The sequence below is a fragment of the Lactuca sativa genome, chromosome 4 (assembly GCF_002870075.4).
Source record: "Lactuca sativa cultivar Salinas chromosome 4, Lsat_Salinas_v11, whole genome shotgun sequence".
Taxonomy (NCBI): domain Eukaryota; kingdom Viridiplantae; phylum Streptophyta; class Magnoliopsida; order Asterales; family Asteraceae; genus Lactuca; species Lactuca sativa.
In genome coordinates this window covers 68,636,277-68,653,694 of record NC_056626.2, presented here as the reverse complement: position 1 = coordinate 68,653,694, position 17,418 = coordinate 68,636,277, and the positions used below count along the sequence as shown (strand labels likewise).

General features: G+C 36.5%; 1 protein-coding gene and 1 long non-coding RNA gene across 2 annotated transcripts; one reads left to right on the top strand and one right to left on the bottom strand.

Annotated features, from left to right (window-relative positions):
- Positions 1-1,037: 1,037 nt before the first annotated feature.
- LOC111907722 (uncharacterized) lies at positions 1,038-3,008 on the top strand. The gene is made up of 2 exons (XM_023903530.3): positions 1,038-1,401; positions 1,759-3,008. Exon 2 carries the CDS (start codon positions 1,761-1,763, stop codon positions 2,835-2,837), a length of 1,077 nt encoding a protein of 358 aa, XP_023759298.1. The 5' UTR covers positions 1,038-1,401; positions 1,759-1,760; the 3' UTR covers positions 2,838-3,008.
- Positions 3,009-5,539: 2,531 nt separating this feature from the next.
- On the bottom strand, positions 5,540-6,561 carry LOC111907724 (uncharacterized). Its single transcript, XR_002855647.2, has 2 exons — positions 6,236-6,561; positions 5,540-6,018 (listed from the first exon to the last, which is right to left on the bottom strand). It is a non-coding gene; the product is annotated as an uncharacterized LOC111907724 (long non-coding RNA).
- Between the last annotated feature and the right edge of the window lie 10,857 nt (positions 6,562-17,418).

Here is a 17,418-nt window from a genome sequence, read left to right as displayed (position 1 = left end):
GGAAGATGCCTACACACCAACCTAAAAGTTCAACCTGTAATGAGCCAAATGGTCAATAAGAGAGTTGGAACATGAGATCTAGAGTTTGAAAGAGAGTTTACACGAAGAATAGTTCATGGTTAAGCATGCTGATTAATTGATGTCAACATTTCATTACTATTACTAACTTTGTGTTCTTGAGAGAAAATAAAGGAAAGATAAGTTAAACTTATGTATATTTTTTCAAGTTTAAAAAATCTTACATATTCTAATATTCTGATAATAAAATAACATTATCATTATATGATTTTTTTTAAACTTAACTATTATAAATAAATAAAGTATTCACTATATTTATTTGGAATAAAGGACAAATAGAGTATGAATATTGCACCATTAAATCGTGACTTTGTATATTACCATAAAATAGGTGTTAATAATATACATGAATTGGTGCTCTACAGACCATTATTTTAACGATATCATGGTTCATGCACTCCTTAAAAAACTTGAGAATATAATGTAATAATTTAAATTGCTTTTGTGTTCATAAAAAGCGATTTGAGAGATTGTTTGGATTGTGAGATTGGTTGATATAATTTGAAAAGCAATTGATATTAATATTTTTTTAAATTCAAACATAATTGCAATAACTACCATCGTAGAAACAATACCGTTTATCCAATCAAGTAGTTTAAAATGATATTTATAGTATCTTCTCTAATAAATAAAGATTTTTTTTAACAAATGTGACTCTTTAATGAGTTTTGACATTTGTTATTTTATGATATTTTTCAAATAAATAATATCCACATGTCAATTTATAGTTTTTTTTTTCAAATTTTAAAATTAAAAAGCCACATAATCTTATACTTATACATATGTAAAGTATGAAATCTAATAAATATTATAACAAATTACAATTAATAAGTTTCTTTAGTTCTTATTTCAAAGTTTTATTTTAAAAAATATTTATTATTTACATTTTAATATTTTATTTTTTTAATCAACCCGTGTAATATACGGGTTTTATAATATAATAGAATTGTGATGAGTTTTCTCTATAAAAGTGTTTAAAATTGTACATTTGTAATTTGTTGAAGCTGAAAGGCAATAATATCATCAGCCTAAAAAATTGTCTATGCGCTCAGGCCTGGTCCAGAACTCGTGTAACCTGGGCGGGCTGGGCCACTTTGAGGGGAAGGCTTGATTTTTTGTGAAACACAATTTGTTATTTACTTATTTACTTATTTATTTTGTTTTATTTGAAGATACTGCCATTTACAACGAGCCGCAGTCGGAGAGGAAACATCGGAAATGGAAACAACGGTTCAAATAAATTGCGACAACTCTTCGAGTATCCACGATTAGTTCTCAAACCACCTCAACATCTGAAGTTGCTCCCTCTTCGTTTTCAACCAGGCAAGCTATTTCACTTCATCTCGATTTGTGCGTTTTTGAAAGGATTATTTGATGTTTATTAGCTCATGTCCAGTGGTCGACAGGGCCTTAATAACTCATTGCAGTATTTTACTTTCAGTTTTCGTCGATACTAAGCACTAAATTGTTTTTTTCCTGCATATTGTTCCTTTACAATTTTGCTAAATGAAAGATGTATATAAAGGGATTTTAGTAACTTTATTTGGTTAACTAGGGTTTGATTAAATTTGGTATTTTGGTTTAATGTAAGGTTTTGGATACCTATATAACTAGTGTATCTTTTGTTGAATTTGCATTTACAAGGGATCTTGATTATTTTTTTTTTTCCTTCAAATGCAGCGATGACTAAGGCAGGGAGTGTGTCCAAAAGCCAAAATCGTGGTGATGGATGTAGCAGGAAGAGGTCCATGACTCGTGGTGCAGCACCTTGGTCAGATCTTGACTATCATTTGCTTTATTTAGTTATGATGCAACTTGGAGCCTTTGATTTTGTTGCATTTAGTGGAGTTTGTAAGTCATGGAGGTCGGTTGCACTCTCTAACAAAACAAGGTTTATGGCATCTACACCACCCATTTCCATATGGATTTCTGAGCAGGGTAATAAGAGAGAGTACACCCTACAAGACTTTGATGGAAGAGAGTTCAAATTTCGCATTCCCAAATCCAGTGGCAAGACCTGTGTTGGAGTAACTTGTGGTTATTTGGTCTTGTTCGGGCTAAAGCCACGTGAGTTTTGGCTTATGAATCCTATCACAAGGCATGGACTTCGTTTCCCCAAAGTCCCCAGGGATCTTGAACCGGTACCTGATGAAGAAGAAGCTGATGAAGTAAGAGTCAGGGCTATTCTAGTCTTTTCCCCTTCAATATCTTCGTGGGTGCTTGTTGTCTTATGTAGATGCACCTCCGAAATATGGTTTTCAATAGCTGGTAAAGCAGAATGGGATTATGTCTCCTCCCCTTCCGGCATCATTGATGTGCATGATTTCAAGGGGAAGATATATGCAATTGACATCAATTCTCGTTTATATGAACTGGGATTTGATCCAGAGCCCAAACTGATGTTACTCAAAACCAAGAATATTCTGGACTCAGACATGGTATTTATGGAGTTTGTATGTTCTGGTGAAAACCTCTATGCTATGGAATGCTTTTCTTTTGATGAGTATGAGGTTCATGAACTAGATTTTGGTGAAATGAAATGGGTGTCTCCAAATAAAAAGACAATGGAAGAATATGCATTTTTTGCTAGCGACTTGAAGCATAGTGCTGCTATCAAACGAGAGTTGTGGTCTGACTCTTGGTTGCAGTTTTACAAGAAAAGTGCTTACAATTATAAAAGTGGAAATGGCGTGTTTTTTAATGCAGACGTATGGTACTTCCCTCATGATTGTTTGAAAGTTGATCTCAAACAAAAATGATAGTATTAAGTCTTTGTCTATGCATATGTTGCAATTTTTTTGGTTTGTTGTTACCTGTTAGTTTTCACTCACTCTATGGTACAAGGGGCACAATGTGTCAACTATGTCTTTCTTTTGATGTAATTTGATGTCCATTTGCTTTGAATATTTGGATCTCATGTCTTTGGATTACTTTGATCTATATTTGTGCTGACCACTTTTTAAGTGGAAAATTATTTATAACATATAGAACAAAGGATTCGAAACAAGGATTTACTCTGCCCAAAGACTGGTTAAAAATGACAACATGCAATTAGAAGGTCAGGATTGTTAGACTGTGTTTAACATATAGAACAAAGGATTCGAAACATGGTTTGTTAGATTAGGTTATTCAATATATCCTTTAGAGTAAATTACACAAATGGTCCTTGTGGTTAGGGTTAGTTTGTGTGTTCGGTCCATAATTATTTTTTAAACTCGGAGCAGACTTATGGGTTGATTTTGTTTCGGAATTAGTTTCTATATATTGAAAATGATTGTTATGCCCTTTCTTCTTATTTTTTTAGCTTGTTTATTATTGCTTTTATTTTTTAGGAATATTAAGTTAAATGAGGTGTTCCTCGCCTTTACCCTTTCCTGGAAAGATCATCACCACCATCGCTAACACCCCCAACTCGCCATCACCAACATTCTTGGCCGGAAAACCCCCACAAAATATATACATGTATCTAATAATACAAATATGGGAATCGAGGAATCATTTCTAATAAAGCAAAAAAACCTTCAACTGTATAAACACACAAATGAGGAGAATATTATTTTGGGATGGTAGTGAATGGGAATCCGCTATGTTTTTATACTTTCTTTTTGGCTAGCTAGGCTAGAGAGCTATGTTTTTATACTTTCTTTTTGGCTAGCTAGGCTAGAGAGCGAACAAACCTTTGTGTCCACCTACAGTTGTTATTATTATTATTATTTTTGTTATTTATATCTAACTGGATTCTGTTGGGTTAATCGGTTGGTTCAACGGGTCACGGATTGGATCCAGTTAACAATCCTGAAGTGTTGGATCGAGTCATGCTAAAATAACAGGATAAAACCCATGTTTTAGGAGCTGCACATAAGAAATGGTCAAGTTTGACCAAGTTTATAGGAGATACGAGATTAGCATGTGCATGTTTATTTTTAATTATAAATAGGTGTTATTTTCCTTTTGTCTCTCGTCCTTTTTGTTTATCAGAATAGTGAAGCTTCACCATATTTTTGTTGCAACTACGTGAGTAGTGTGTGTGTGTGTGTGTTTTGTTAAGGACATGTGCCAACAATTGGTATCAAAGCTTAGGGCTAGTGAAGAGGAACAAGGCCTGTTTGAGAGTCGACTTCCGAAGGGGAGGAGCCTTTGGGTGGGGGGTTACCATCACAACGGAAGTCGGGTGGTTGGTAGTGACCATTTTGTTGTGAGGAGCAGAAAACTGAAGGTCTTTTCACACAAGCAGGTTCAAGATAGCAGAGGCTGTGAAAGGTGCTGGTGTTTGTCGATGGTTAATGGTAGAGAAGGTGTTTAGTTGGTGGGTTTCTTTGCCGACTGTCTTTAGTTTTGGTGGTGTCCGACAAGGTGGTGATTCTGGTGGTAGGTTGTGGGTATGTCATCGGAAAATGGAGAGAGTTACCGAAGTTGCATAAGAAAACGAAAGGAAAAGATCCGTCAAAGCATGTGGCTTTGGGTTTGTTTCGTTTTGCAGGTGAAAGAAGACTGTAAAAGCGGGTTGCTTTGTTTTCTTGATCGGTGGGAAATTGAAGGCTCTTGTGTCACAAGAGTGTTATGCGCAAACGGGTTCTGTGTGGTAACAAACAATAGCCGGGTGTAGAGGACTTTGGACGTGACTGAGGTGAAGGTCGGGTGTCTGGGAAAAGTCGGGATTGGGTGAAGACTTTGGACGTGACTGAAGTCGAGGTTGGGTGTCCAGGAAAAGTCGAGAATCATGATGGTTCGAAAAGAAGGCGATTAAACGCAACTAGAAGTCAATGATGTGAACAACCGATTAAGGGAGTGATTGTTGGGTAAATCGGTTGGTTCAATGGGTCACAGATTGGATCCAATTAACAATCCTGAAGTGTTGGATCGAGTCATGCTAAAATAACGGGATAAAACCCATGTTTTAGGAGCTGCACATGAGAAATGGTCAAGTTTGACCAAGTTTATAGGAGATACGAGATTAGCATGTGCATGTTTATTTTTAATTATAAATAAGTGTTATTTTCCTTTTGTATCTCGTCCTTTTTGTTTATCAGAATAGTGAAGCTTCACCATATTTTTGTTGCAACTACGTGAGTAGTGTGTGTGTGTGTGTTTTGTTAAGGACCTGTGCCAACAGATTCCACACGAAATTCGCAACATTTTTTTTATTATGTGTTTGACTAAATGTAGGGATTCATTTATTGATGAGGCATTTAAATATTTTTGTTATAGAAAACTGTGTAAAAATTGTCAAAAATTTTATCCACGGAGACAAAACTGTAAATTTGGTCCCTGTGGTATTTAAAAAACTTTGGATAAGATCCAAAAAGTTTTCGACTTGCATGGAAGGTCCAAAATCAAGAATTTTCTGTGATTTTGGTCCAAAAAAACTTGAAAAGACGGTTATGCCATTTTATTTTATTTTTTTCCTTTTTTATAATTATTTTAATACTATTTTGATTAAAAAAACAAAAAACAAAAACAATTAGCTACCAACCACCCCACCATACTCTCTCTTCTTCTTCATCATCTATCATCTACAGATCGAGGAAAAAAACCCAGATTTTTACAATTTTGCTACTAGATTATACACATAAGTTGACCCCAAACAATCAAATTCTTCAATTAATTTCCCAGCTTAAAAAACCAATCGTATTCCTCTCAACATGTTCAATAAGGTTAAACTTCTTCTTCTAATCTATCTTTGATGACTGCAACATACTCTAGATTCCTTCTTGGCTGAACAATGAACTCATTCCCGATTCCTTCACTTTTCTCTTCTGATATGTGTTTGTATTTTAGAAGTATTTCATTTCCAGAACCTCAGTAAAGATTCTTTTCTTTCATATATTGAAATATCTGAAGGTACTTTTCTTTCAGGTGTTTCATCGAGCACTTGGAGTGCATCGTTTTCCTTTTTTTTTTTCTGATATATTTAGAAGCATACGATTCCAATTTTCTTTCCTGAGACATCCAATTCAGCAAATAGATGAAGATGTATAAAAATAGGAATACAAAATTAAGGAGTTGGAACTAAAATAAGGGAAAATTATAAGTGATTTGGATGCATTAATTGTGTCTTCAAAGATAAGGCTGATGGAGAAGCGACTACAATTTCATCCCACCCTTATTTGATCTTCATTCTTGCAATTAAAGGTGTTTTTTTTCTTGCTAATCTTACCCCTCTTTGTGGAAATCAAAATCCCTGAAGATGAGATGATGTAAACTGAAACCCAGAAGAATATTTAAACAAATGTCAGAGAAGATGAAGCGGTGGCTGAGCGATGTCATCAGATGTCTTGACTCCTAGAACCAACACCTCTATTAGCAGGTTTCGTTTGTGAGAGATTTGATTTTCAGGATGTATATGTGAGAGGTTTCAGTTGCAGGTAAAGGTGAGGAAGAAGAAGATGGGAGGGGGTGGTGATGAACATTCATCAATGATATATGTGAGAGTGTGTGTTTATTGTGGAGAGAGAGAGAGAGAGGTGGGTGGGTGGGGATAATCCTTTTCTTTCATTTTTTAAGTTAAAATGGTATTAAATTAATTATAAAAAATATAAAAAAGAAAATAAAATGGCATAACCGTCATTTCAAGTTTTTTTGGACTAAAATCAAAGAAGTTTTTGATTTTGGACCTTCCATGCAAGTCCGAAAGGTTTTGGACCCTATCTAAAGTTTTTATGAAACCACAAGGACCAATTTTGCAATTTTGTCATCCCACGGACTATACTAGAGATGATGGTGGGACGGAACCGGTATCGACCAATTTCATTCCCGATTTTTCAATTATCGAATTTGATCGAAAGTCAATCCCGAATATCATATCGAATTGAATTGTGTGAATGCAATTCTATTTCATATTAGAAATAAACTAAAATAGATAAAAGAAAACTGAAAATCCTATGCTAATAAAAGAGTAGTTTTTTTTGCCAAATGTCACAATATTAGACCTCCTAATTAATATGATGCCACTTGTCATTCTATTAATTCTCTATTTTAAATTGATTAAACCTCTTAATTAATATGATTTTATTTGTTTAATATTTATGAAAAAATAACTCCATATATTTATTTGAATTAATGATTATAATTTTACATAATTAATAAATATATCTTTTAATTAATAACTTATTTAAAATTTTATATAAAATAAATGATTAATAATTTTGAATTTTTTACAAGTTTAATAATTTTGTAACTGTGGTCCCAGGGGTTATAAACTAGTAATAATAATATATTCCTGTGGGACCCTTTTTTTTTCCACATTTTAACCTATTTCAGGATACTACCATTTATAACAAGCCGCTACCGGAGAGGATAAGAGGAAACATCGGAAGTGGATGCAACGGGTAAAAAACATGGCGACAACTCTTCGAATCTCATCGATTAGTTGATATTTTAGGTCGCTCGGATTTCTCTCACTCACTTCCTGCTCGAAGTCTTCTACCTGATTTTTGCGAACCTCCTCACCCAGCATCTCTTCCCACGTATCCTCCCATCCCTCAATTATCGAACTCGTATGCCCCGTCCCTTGACTTAAACGTGGCTGCAAAATCTTCATCTTTTGTTGATGTAGATGAATGCTCTTCATCCAACGAGATTGGGAAACTCATACAGGTAGGCAATGATGTGGGATTCCAGATTACTGTTGAAAATGTTGGCATCTTGGACGAAAATGACCCCAAAGTGGTCGAAGGAGCTGAGGATACAAGCAGTATTCAATGAATGCCCTAAGTCTAAACATAAGGGGGATAGGTGAATCCTATAAGGTGGAATGGATTAGAAAGCTCAAGCATGTGCATCAGATTGATTTTATTGGGATTCAAGAAACAAGAGTCATGGACTATAATGGAATCCATTTTGCTGGTTGTTGGGGGTCTACACATTTTGACTTTGATGCAGTAAATCCTACTGGTAGATCGGGTGGTCTAGCTTGCATCTGGGATCCATATATTTTTTCTAAACTCAACAGTATTAGAACAAGGAACTACATCGCGATCTCTGGTCATTGGAAAGGTGTATCAGGTGTGACTACAATTGTGAACGTTTATGGACCTCAATCCACCACAGAGAAACGAGCACTTTGGTCTGAACTCACATCCTTGAAAAATGAGAATGCAGGCACTTGGATCTTTCTTGGTGATTTTAATGTAGTCTGATTTGCGCATGAAAGGTTCAACTCCGTTTTTTACAGATTATCAGCTAGAGATTTCAATCAATTGATCGTCGATGCAGGCTTGCATGAATTCAATATGGGAGGTTTGAAATTCACGTATATGCGTGATGATGGCCACAAATTGAGTAAAATTGATCGGTTCCTTGTTTGTTCAAACTTCATTAATTTACAACCGCTTACTTGTGTCACTGCATTGTCTCGGGAATATTCTGATCACTCTCCCCTTATTCTAAAACCTTCAGCCGGTTATTTTGGGCCTCCCTCGTTCCGACTATTTAACTCTTGGTTGCTAAATGACGAGTTCAATGTGTTGTTCAAAAGTTCATGGGAATCCTTTCAGGGTTTTGGCACTCCGGATCGTCTCCTCGCTGCAAAGCTCAAATTCGTTAAAAATGTAATTAGAGGTTGGAGCAAGCAAAAATTTAGTAATGAACATTCAACTTTATTTCAACTCAAAAGGAAGGTGGAAGTCTTGGACTCGATTGCTGAATACCGGGTACTTACTGATGTAGAACGATTGTCAAGGCAGGAAGATATGCATAAAATTATGGAGCTTGAGCGGTGTGTGAAACTTGATCTTCAACAGAAAGCCAAAATCAAATGGGTCATTGATGGTGATGAAAATTCTCGGTTCTTTCACGGCAGTCTCAAACATAAGAAACGAAAAAATAGAATTCATGGCCTCAACATAAATGGTGAATGGAACACAGATCCGCTGGCAATTAAATCTGAAATTTTCAACTTCTTTGCTGACAAATTTCGTGAGCGTTGGCCTATCAGACCAAAGTTTCTTAACAATAATTTTAAGTGAATTTCTTTAGCCCAATCCTCCTTTCTTGAATCGGAGTTCTCTATTGAAGAGATCAAATCTGCTGTTTGGCATTGTGGTGGGGATAAGGCACCTGGACCGGATGGGTACACCTTCAAGATCCTAAAAGCAAATTGGGATTCGATTGGGGAGGATATAATTCGTTTTGTCAAATACTTCGAATTCACTGGATCTCTTGCTGAAGGTTGTAACTCATCAAATATCACTCTTATCCCAAAGGTGTCTGATCCATTAACCCTCAGTGGTTACCGCCCCATCAGTCTTATAGGTTGCATGTATAAAGTGGTGACAAAATTACTTGCAAACCGATTAAAGCAAGTAATCGGGTCAGTGGTGGATGATGTACAGTCGGCTTACATTCAAGGCATACACATACTCGATGGACCTCTGGCGATGAATGAATTGGTTTCATGGGCAAAGCAGCAAAAGAAAAAATTGTTTCTATTCAAGGTCGACTTTGAAAAAGCTTTTGATTCAATTAACTGGGGATATTTGGACTGTGTAATGGATCAAATGAATTTCAGGTGTAAACGGAGAAAATGGATTTCAAGTTGTCTATCCTCTGCAAAAGCTTCTGTCTTGGTAAATGGCTCTCCAACCGATGAATTTCAAATATCTAGAGGGGTTCGTCAAGGCGATCCTCTATCACCGTTCCTCTTTATCTTGGTCATGGAGGGACTGAATATCGCTATAAAGAGTGCATGTGAAAAATCACTACTACGTGGGGTCAAATTACCTAGAGGTGGCCCCTTAGTTTCACACATTTTTTATGCTGATGATGTGATATTCACTGGGGAATGGGACTGTAATTGCATGAAAAACTTATCTCGTATCCTGAAATGTTTTCATATTTGTTCTGGGCTAAAAGTTAACTTCTTCAAATCATGTTTATTTGGTGTGGGAGTATCAAAGACAACATTGTCTGATACTGCTCAGGTTCTTGGTTGTTTACATGGAGAATTTCCATTTTCTTATCTGGGGGTCCCGGTTGGTGCCAACATGGCTCTGAAGAAGAACTGGAAGCCTGTTATAGATAAAATATCTTCTAAATTATCAAGTTGGAAGGCCACTTCGTTGTCGTTTGGTGGCCGCCTCACCCTCATTAAATCTGTCCTGGACAGCCTCCCTACATATTACATGTCTCTCTTTAAAGCTCCCGTGGGAATCATTGAGCAACTTGATAAGATCAGAAGGAGATTCTTATGGGGAGGCAGTGAGCTTAGAAAGAAAATTCACTGGGTTGAGTGGTCTAAAGTTATTGCGCCAAAATCGGAAGGGGGTTTAGGTGTTGGTTCGTTATTCGCTCAAAACATTGCCCTGTTAATCAAATGGTGGTGGAGAATTATGAATGACAAAGGAAGTTTATGGAAAGGTGTTATCATGAGCATTCACAATTTGTACAACAAACCGGCATCGTACATCGCGAGAAAAACATCAAATGGAGTATGGTGCAATATTTCCAAGGCTGTTAGAGCTCTTGATAGTCTGCATATTGATTGTAAGGATATTTTTGCCCTCACCCCAGGTTCGGATGTCAACATCTTATTCTGGAAAGATTCTTGGTGCAGTAACATTCCATTTCATCTCAAATTCCCTCACTTATATTCAATCGAAACAGTTAAAAACTGTTTATTGGGAGATAGAATTTCTGGCAATGGCTTTTCATGGATGTGGAGATTTGAACCATCTGGTTCAGAAGAATTAAGTGAACTGCTACAGCTATATACGGATATTGGTAACCTGAATACCGAGCAAAAATCCAAATTTGGGTTCAGTTTTTCTCTTAATCCTAGTGGTGAATATACTGTGAATTCAATGAGGAAATTATTGGAGTCTAAACTAAATCCTTTTAAAGGGGCGGCAATTTGGTGGTCAAAGATAATTCCTATGAAGGTGCGATGTTTTATATGGAGGTCGGTGTTAGGTAGAATACCGGTGGCTGAAACCTTGGCTGTAAGGGGGATAAATACCTCCAGTACCCTATGCTCTCTCTGTAACATAGAAACTGAAACGACTGATCATTTGCTCATTACTTGTGGCTATTCTAGAGTGGTGCAACATTGGATATTCAAATGGTGTGGATTGGATGACATTATGTTCTCAAGTGTTAAGAATTCATTGACTTCGCGACTACTTGGGGAAACTGTCCTAAGAAAAAGGAGATCTTAATCACGGTGTTCTATTGCCTTGTTTGGAACTATCCAGGAATGACAAGATTTTCAAACATATTGGGTTAAATCCTACAAAAATCGCTGATAATATAATTTCGCTGTCGTACATATGGTGCAAGCATCGAGGTGGCATTAGTTGTGGAAATTGGGTTGAATGGAGCGTTTCGCCTTTCACTCATTTTTCATCTTAATTTTCATGTTTGCTCTTTTGTTCTTGTTTCCTTTTCATGTTTGTACTTGGTCTCTTTGTAGCTTCTTGCTATGAGAGAGATCCCCTTTTAATGATATTTGCTTTTTCTAAAAAAATAAAAAAAGTTCTTAATTAAACCAGCTCAACAGCTCATTTTCCTCCTTCCTCGGTTTCAATCAGGCAAGTTATTTCACAACAACGTCTCGACTTTGTGTAGTCTTTGAAAGGATTTGGATCTTTGTTAGATCATGTTAAGTGGTCGACAGAGCCATAATCACTATGTGCAGTATTTTACTTTCAGTTTTTGTCGATAACAAGCACTAACTTTTTTTTTTTCTTTTTCTGTATATTGTTTTTTTGACAAATAAAATTCATTTCTATTTTAATGTGGTTCGGTTTTAAATGCCAAAATTAAAGACTGTGGTTGCGTATCGCTCAATTAGAAACCTAGGATTGATCGATTTCAAACTTATATGATCATGTTTTCTTATATTAATTTTTCTATTAGTTTACCTTAGTTTCTTTTGACTTTTTCCCTTTCATTTTGGTATTATTAATTTAGATTAGACATGTGCTGATTTATACTTGCGTATATGCTTACTAATGTAATCATGAAATAGATATTATTCGTGTTTTTGTCCTAATTTTCTGCTTAATACTATAATTTTTAAATTTTGGTAATTACTCATAACTCATATGATGATATGAAACTGATTATCTTCATAGGAATGTGCATAGAAAGTGCTTTAGTTAGTTTATTGATTATCTAGGGTTTGATTAAATTTGGAATTTTGGTTTAATGTAAGGCTTTGATTACATGTAACAAGTGCTTTTTTCTCATTTAAGAATCCTATTAGTTATGTTTGTAGCCTTATACCCTGTTTGTAGGTAGTGTATCTTATGTTGAATTTGCATTTACCAAGATCTTGATTATTTATTATTTCTTCAAGTGTAGTAATGAATAAGACAAGGAGTGTGTCCAAAAGCAAGAATCGTGGTGATGGATTAGGCACGAAGAGGTTCATGACTGGTGCTACAGCACCTTGGTCAGATCTTGACCCTCATTTGCTTTATTTAGTTATGATGCAACTCGGAGCCTTTGATTTTTTTGCTTTCAGTGGAGTTTGCAAGTCATGGAGGTCACTTGCACTCTCTAACAAAATCAGGTTTATGTCATCTAGACCAACCATGTCCATATGGATCATTGAACAGGGTAATAAGCGAGAGTACTCCATGAATGACTTTGATGGAAGAGAGTTCAAATTTCGCATTCCCAAATCCAGTGGCAAGACCTGTGTTGGATTAACTTGTGGTTATTTGGTCTTGTTTGGGCTAAAGCCACGTGAGTTTTGGCTTATGAATCCTATCACAAGGCATGGATTTCGTTTTCCCAAAGTCCCCAGGGACCTTGAACCTAATCGAGACGGAATCAGGGCTATTCTTGTCTTTTCACCTTCAATATCTGCGTGGGTGCTTGTGGTCTTCCGTAGATTCCTCTCTGAAATATGGTTTTCAATAGCGGGTAAAGGGTCATGGAGTTATGTCTCCTCTGAGGAAGGCTTCTTTGATTTACATGAATTCAAGGGGAAGATATATGCTATAGACACCGATGCTTGTTTATATGAACTGGGACTCGATCCGGATCCCAAACTGACGCTACTCAAAATCAAGAATGTTCTGGATCCAGACTTGAGGTTACCGGAGATTGTATGTTCGGGTGAAAACTTTTATTTTATGGAAAACTTTTGGGAATATGTGTACGTGGTTCACGAACTAGATTTTGATGAAATGAAATGGGTGTCTCCAAATGAAAATACAATGGATGAATATGCCTTTTTTGTTAGCGAGTTGAAGCATAGTGCTGCTATCAAACGAGAGTTGTGGTCTGACTCTTGGTTGCCATATTACAAGAAATATGGTTTCAGATATATAAGTCGAAATGGCATGTTTTTTAACAAAGACATATGGTATTTCCCTCATGATTGTTTGAAAGTTAATCTCAAACATGTATGATGTTAGTCTTATCTTTGCATATGTTGCAATTTATGGTTTGGTGGTTAGTTGTCACTCACCCTTTGCTTCAAGGGGTACAATGATCAATTATATCTTCCTTTTTAAGCAATTTGATGTTCACTTGTTTTGAATATTTTGATGAATACCATTTTCAATTCCATGTTTTGGATTATTTCCTTCAGTATCTGTGTCAACTACTTTTTAAGTTGCCATCATTTGGATGAATCGGAACTTAGATATAGTCTGCCCAAAGCCTAATGTGATGATTACCAAGAAAATGAAATTGTGCAATTATAAGTTGTAGTTATGCTAATTAAAGAAACATATTAGTTGTAACTACACATTTTATAAGAAGTCACTTGTCCACTTTCAAAACCATCTATTCACATATTTTTTTATGAGAACCATATGTTGCAATTATAAGTTGTAGTTATACTAATTAATAAGAAACATGGGAGTGTAGTGGTTGATGAGTGAAACTATAGCTATGAGGCATAGGGTTCAAATCCTAGGACACCCAAAATATTGTTAGTGTTTCGTGATTGAGCTCATATTAGGACAACCAAAATATTGTTAGTGTTCCGCAATTGAGCTCATATGTGAGCTATAGGTTGATGTGTGCTATTTTGTTTACCTCATGTTTTAGGCAATTTATATTTTTGTAGGATATTGAGAGAAATATCATTTATTACTTATTGACAAAACTGTGAAAATTTGGTTTTCATTTTTTTCAGGAAAAACGTCCGAACCATGAAAATTTGGATGAATGGTGTCAGTAAGTTTGCTTGCGGTTTTGGTTCACAAAAGACTTTTTACCCTTCATATATTTATTTTGGTTATTTTAAGAATTTTTGTAATATTTTTATAATATTTAATAAATATTAAGAAGAAAGGGTCTCTCTCTCTCTCTCTCTCTCTCTCCTGGCGACTTTTTTCATCAAATCCTCTTTCATTGACCAAATTTCAGTTTAACTCTCTCTCTCTCTCTCTCATTGAGACGTCGACAACTAACCTCCTTCCTTACAATATTTATGGTATCTGGTTCGATATTTATGTGTAAAAGGAAACAAATTCACCGGAGACTTGGTTGTGTTTGATTTCCCCAACTTAGAGTACTTAGATATGTCTGCAAACACTTTCTCATTTGGGTTTCTTTCATTTCTTGATTGCTCGAGTTTATAGTATCGTTCTTTAGCTGCAAGAATTTCAGACTGGTTTTCATTCCGAGTTTGGATGGGTCGATCAACACAACACTGAAGACTCTTCACCCACCTTGACCACAAATCTTCCTTACTATTTTTTCTTTCTCTTTTTATCTCCATTCACGAAATAATACCTAATTATACCTGTGAAGGATTATGATTGCGAGATCCTTTACTATCCGGGGAAGGCCAACATGGCGGTCGATGCTTTCAGCTGCAAGGCTGTTGCGACCCCGATCAGAGATATGAGTTTGAGGATGATAGTGATTACTCCACTTTTAGAGCAGACTTGAGAGGCTCAGATTGAGGCTATGAATGAGGAGTACCAAAAGAGTGAGTGCATTGTGGTTCATGTGGCTTCCTTTGAATATGATAGCTAAGGGTTGTTGACCCTTCATCAGAGGGTGTTGGTTCCGTACCGGGGTGGTGCACAACTAGTTTTGATGGAAGAGGCGCACAAGTCGAGATTCTATATTCATCCCGGAGTGACAAAGATGTATAGAGATCTCCGTCTCGATTAATGGTGGTCATATATGTAGCTGGATTTGGCATGGTATGTGGAGAGGTGCTTGACTTGCAGGAAAATCAAGGTCGAACATCAGCGACCTCACGGCAAGATGCAACTGTTAGACATTCCCATTTGGAAATGGGAAGAGATTACTATGGATTTAATCACGAAGTTGCCTTGGACAACGCGCATAGTGGATTCGATATGGGTCATCGTGGATTGATTGACTAAGAGCATACATTTCAATCTGATTCAGGAGGGTATCTCTACGGAGAAGTTGGCCGACATCTACATCAGGGAGGTTGTGGCACGACATGGGGTGCCGATTTCAGTGGTTTCAGACATGGATGTATGGTTTACTTCCAAGTTTTGGAAGCGGTTTCACGAGGAGTTGGGTACTCGATTGCATTTCAACACGACTTTCCACTGGCAAATTGACGGGCAGAGTGAGCGGAATATCCAAACCCTAGAGGATATGTGTAACGACCCAAAATTTCAAGGCCAAAAATTTCATTTTTGAATTAACGCATTTAATAAACATTTTACCAAAACCTTGTCAGTAAAACATTTCATACAAAGTCATAATGTTGTATTTCAAACCATAACATCCTAAGTATTAAAAATCAGAGTACAGTCTCAAAAACTTCTTGCAGAAACATGTGTGTGTGTGTGTGTGATGCGCTGCTACACCGTCGGCTCTTTCCCCTTCGACGAAGAGGTACCTGAAACCAAAACCAAAACTATAAGCACAAAGCTTAGTGAGTTCCCCCATCATACCATACAATATCGTCGGTATCTTTCAACCGGTAACCTTCATCGGTATCTTTCAACCGGTAACCATCATCGGTATCTTTCAACCGATAATCAACATTGGTATCTTTCAACCGGTAACTGGGGACTATTTCACCCCTACCACTAGCATACAATCAACAGATATAAGCATACAGTCAGGCATATCCGGGTACTGACCTACCCTTGGGTCCTAAGGACCACTGTCAGGGAAACTAATCCCTACCATACACATAACATACTATCCAGATAAACCTCATAACCAACACATAACCAGACTAAGATAATTATCACAAAGACCATTATCTTTTAAATACCCCTTTTTGGTGGGCCGGCATTGTGACCTTAGACCCACCCCTACTGGAAGGTAACTCACCTCAATGTCGTGCAGTGTCTGAACTATCCTCGGCGTACAAATCGACCCCCAATTAAGCCCCTCTAGTTTAATTAATTACATTTGATCACAGAATTAATTCTTAATTAATTATTGACCAATATTAATTAAACAAATATGATTTCTCCTTTAATATATTATTCTTATAATATATTAACAAATCATAATAACCTCTTTCTCTATTATTTATCCAGTCAAGTTGCTTTGGTGAAGGCAACCCAAAAGGACCATACACAACCGGGTCAAGTACTTACCAAATATGGTTACGGGCTTAGACACTAATCCAGCAGATTCTCATTCCTTCATCCTCATAGCTTTGAACTCACTCTTGAGTTTGTGCACCCTTGCTTTCTGTAACCGATCAGCACCTAGGTATCGAATCTTCAATGACTCCCATACCTCTTTTGCTGTTTTCTTCTGCGCGACTTGTAGAATAACATCATCAGGTAATGCGTGAAAAATAAATGCTTGAGCCTTCTTTCTTTTATTCTTATCTACATCCACACTAGCTGGTTCTTCAATGGACTCCCATACTCCCTGGGCATCCATGATCGCCTCCATCTTTATCACCCATGTTGTATAGTTCGTGGTTGTCAACATCGAGCACTGGAACGACATACTTCCATTCTCCTTTCCTTGTTGTGTTTCTAGCTACATCCTTTTAAACTGAAGATACTTGGGCATGAACTACAAGGAGCTCTTATACAAAATGTTGGCGACCAGTCCCTATTGGATCAACGAGTTCACACCACAAGTGATACACACAATAAAGATGGAGATTGGTTTTTCTGGAACCCACTGGTTCTTATGGAATTAAAAAGATAAAAAAACGATTACAAAGGATGGTTTAAATACTAAAAACAAATAACAGATAAGCGACTTTGATGCAACTACTGCATGTGCTTTTACTAGAATGGCATCATGCCACTTTATTCTCCTAAAGACTTGGTCCCCAATAGACCAGTTCAACTTTATTTTAAACTCTTCAATGGCTACTTTAGAATTATTCTAACAGAATCATCCTCCTCCTTCTATAATTGCATTCGCATGTAACAATAAAAATAGAATAAAAAATAGAAACGAGACCCA

Coding starts and splice junctions, on each gene's coding strand:
- LOC111907722 (XM_023903530.3), top strand. CDS start 1,761: ATGACTAAGGCAGGGAGTGTGTCCAAAAGCCAAAATCGTGGTGATGGA.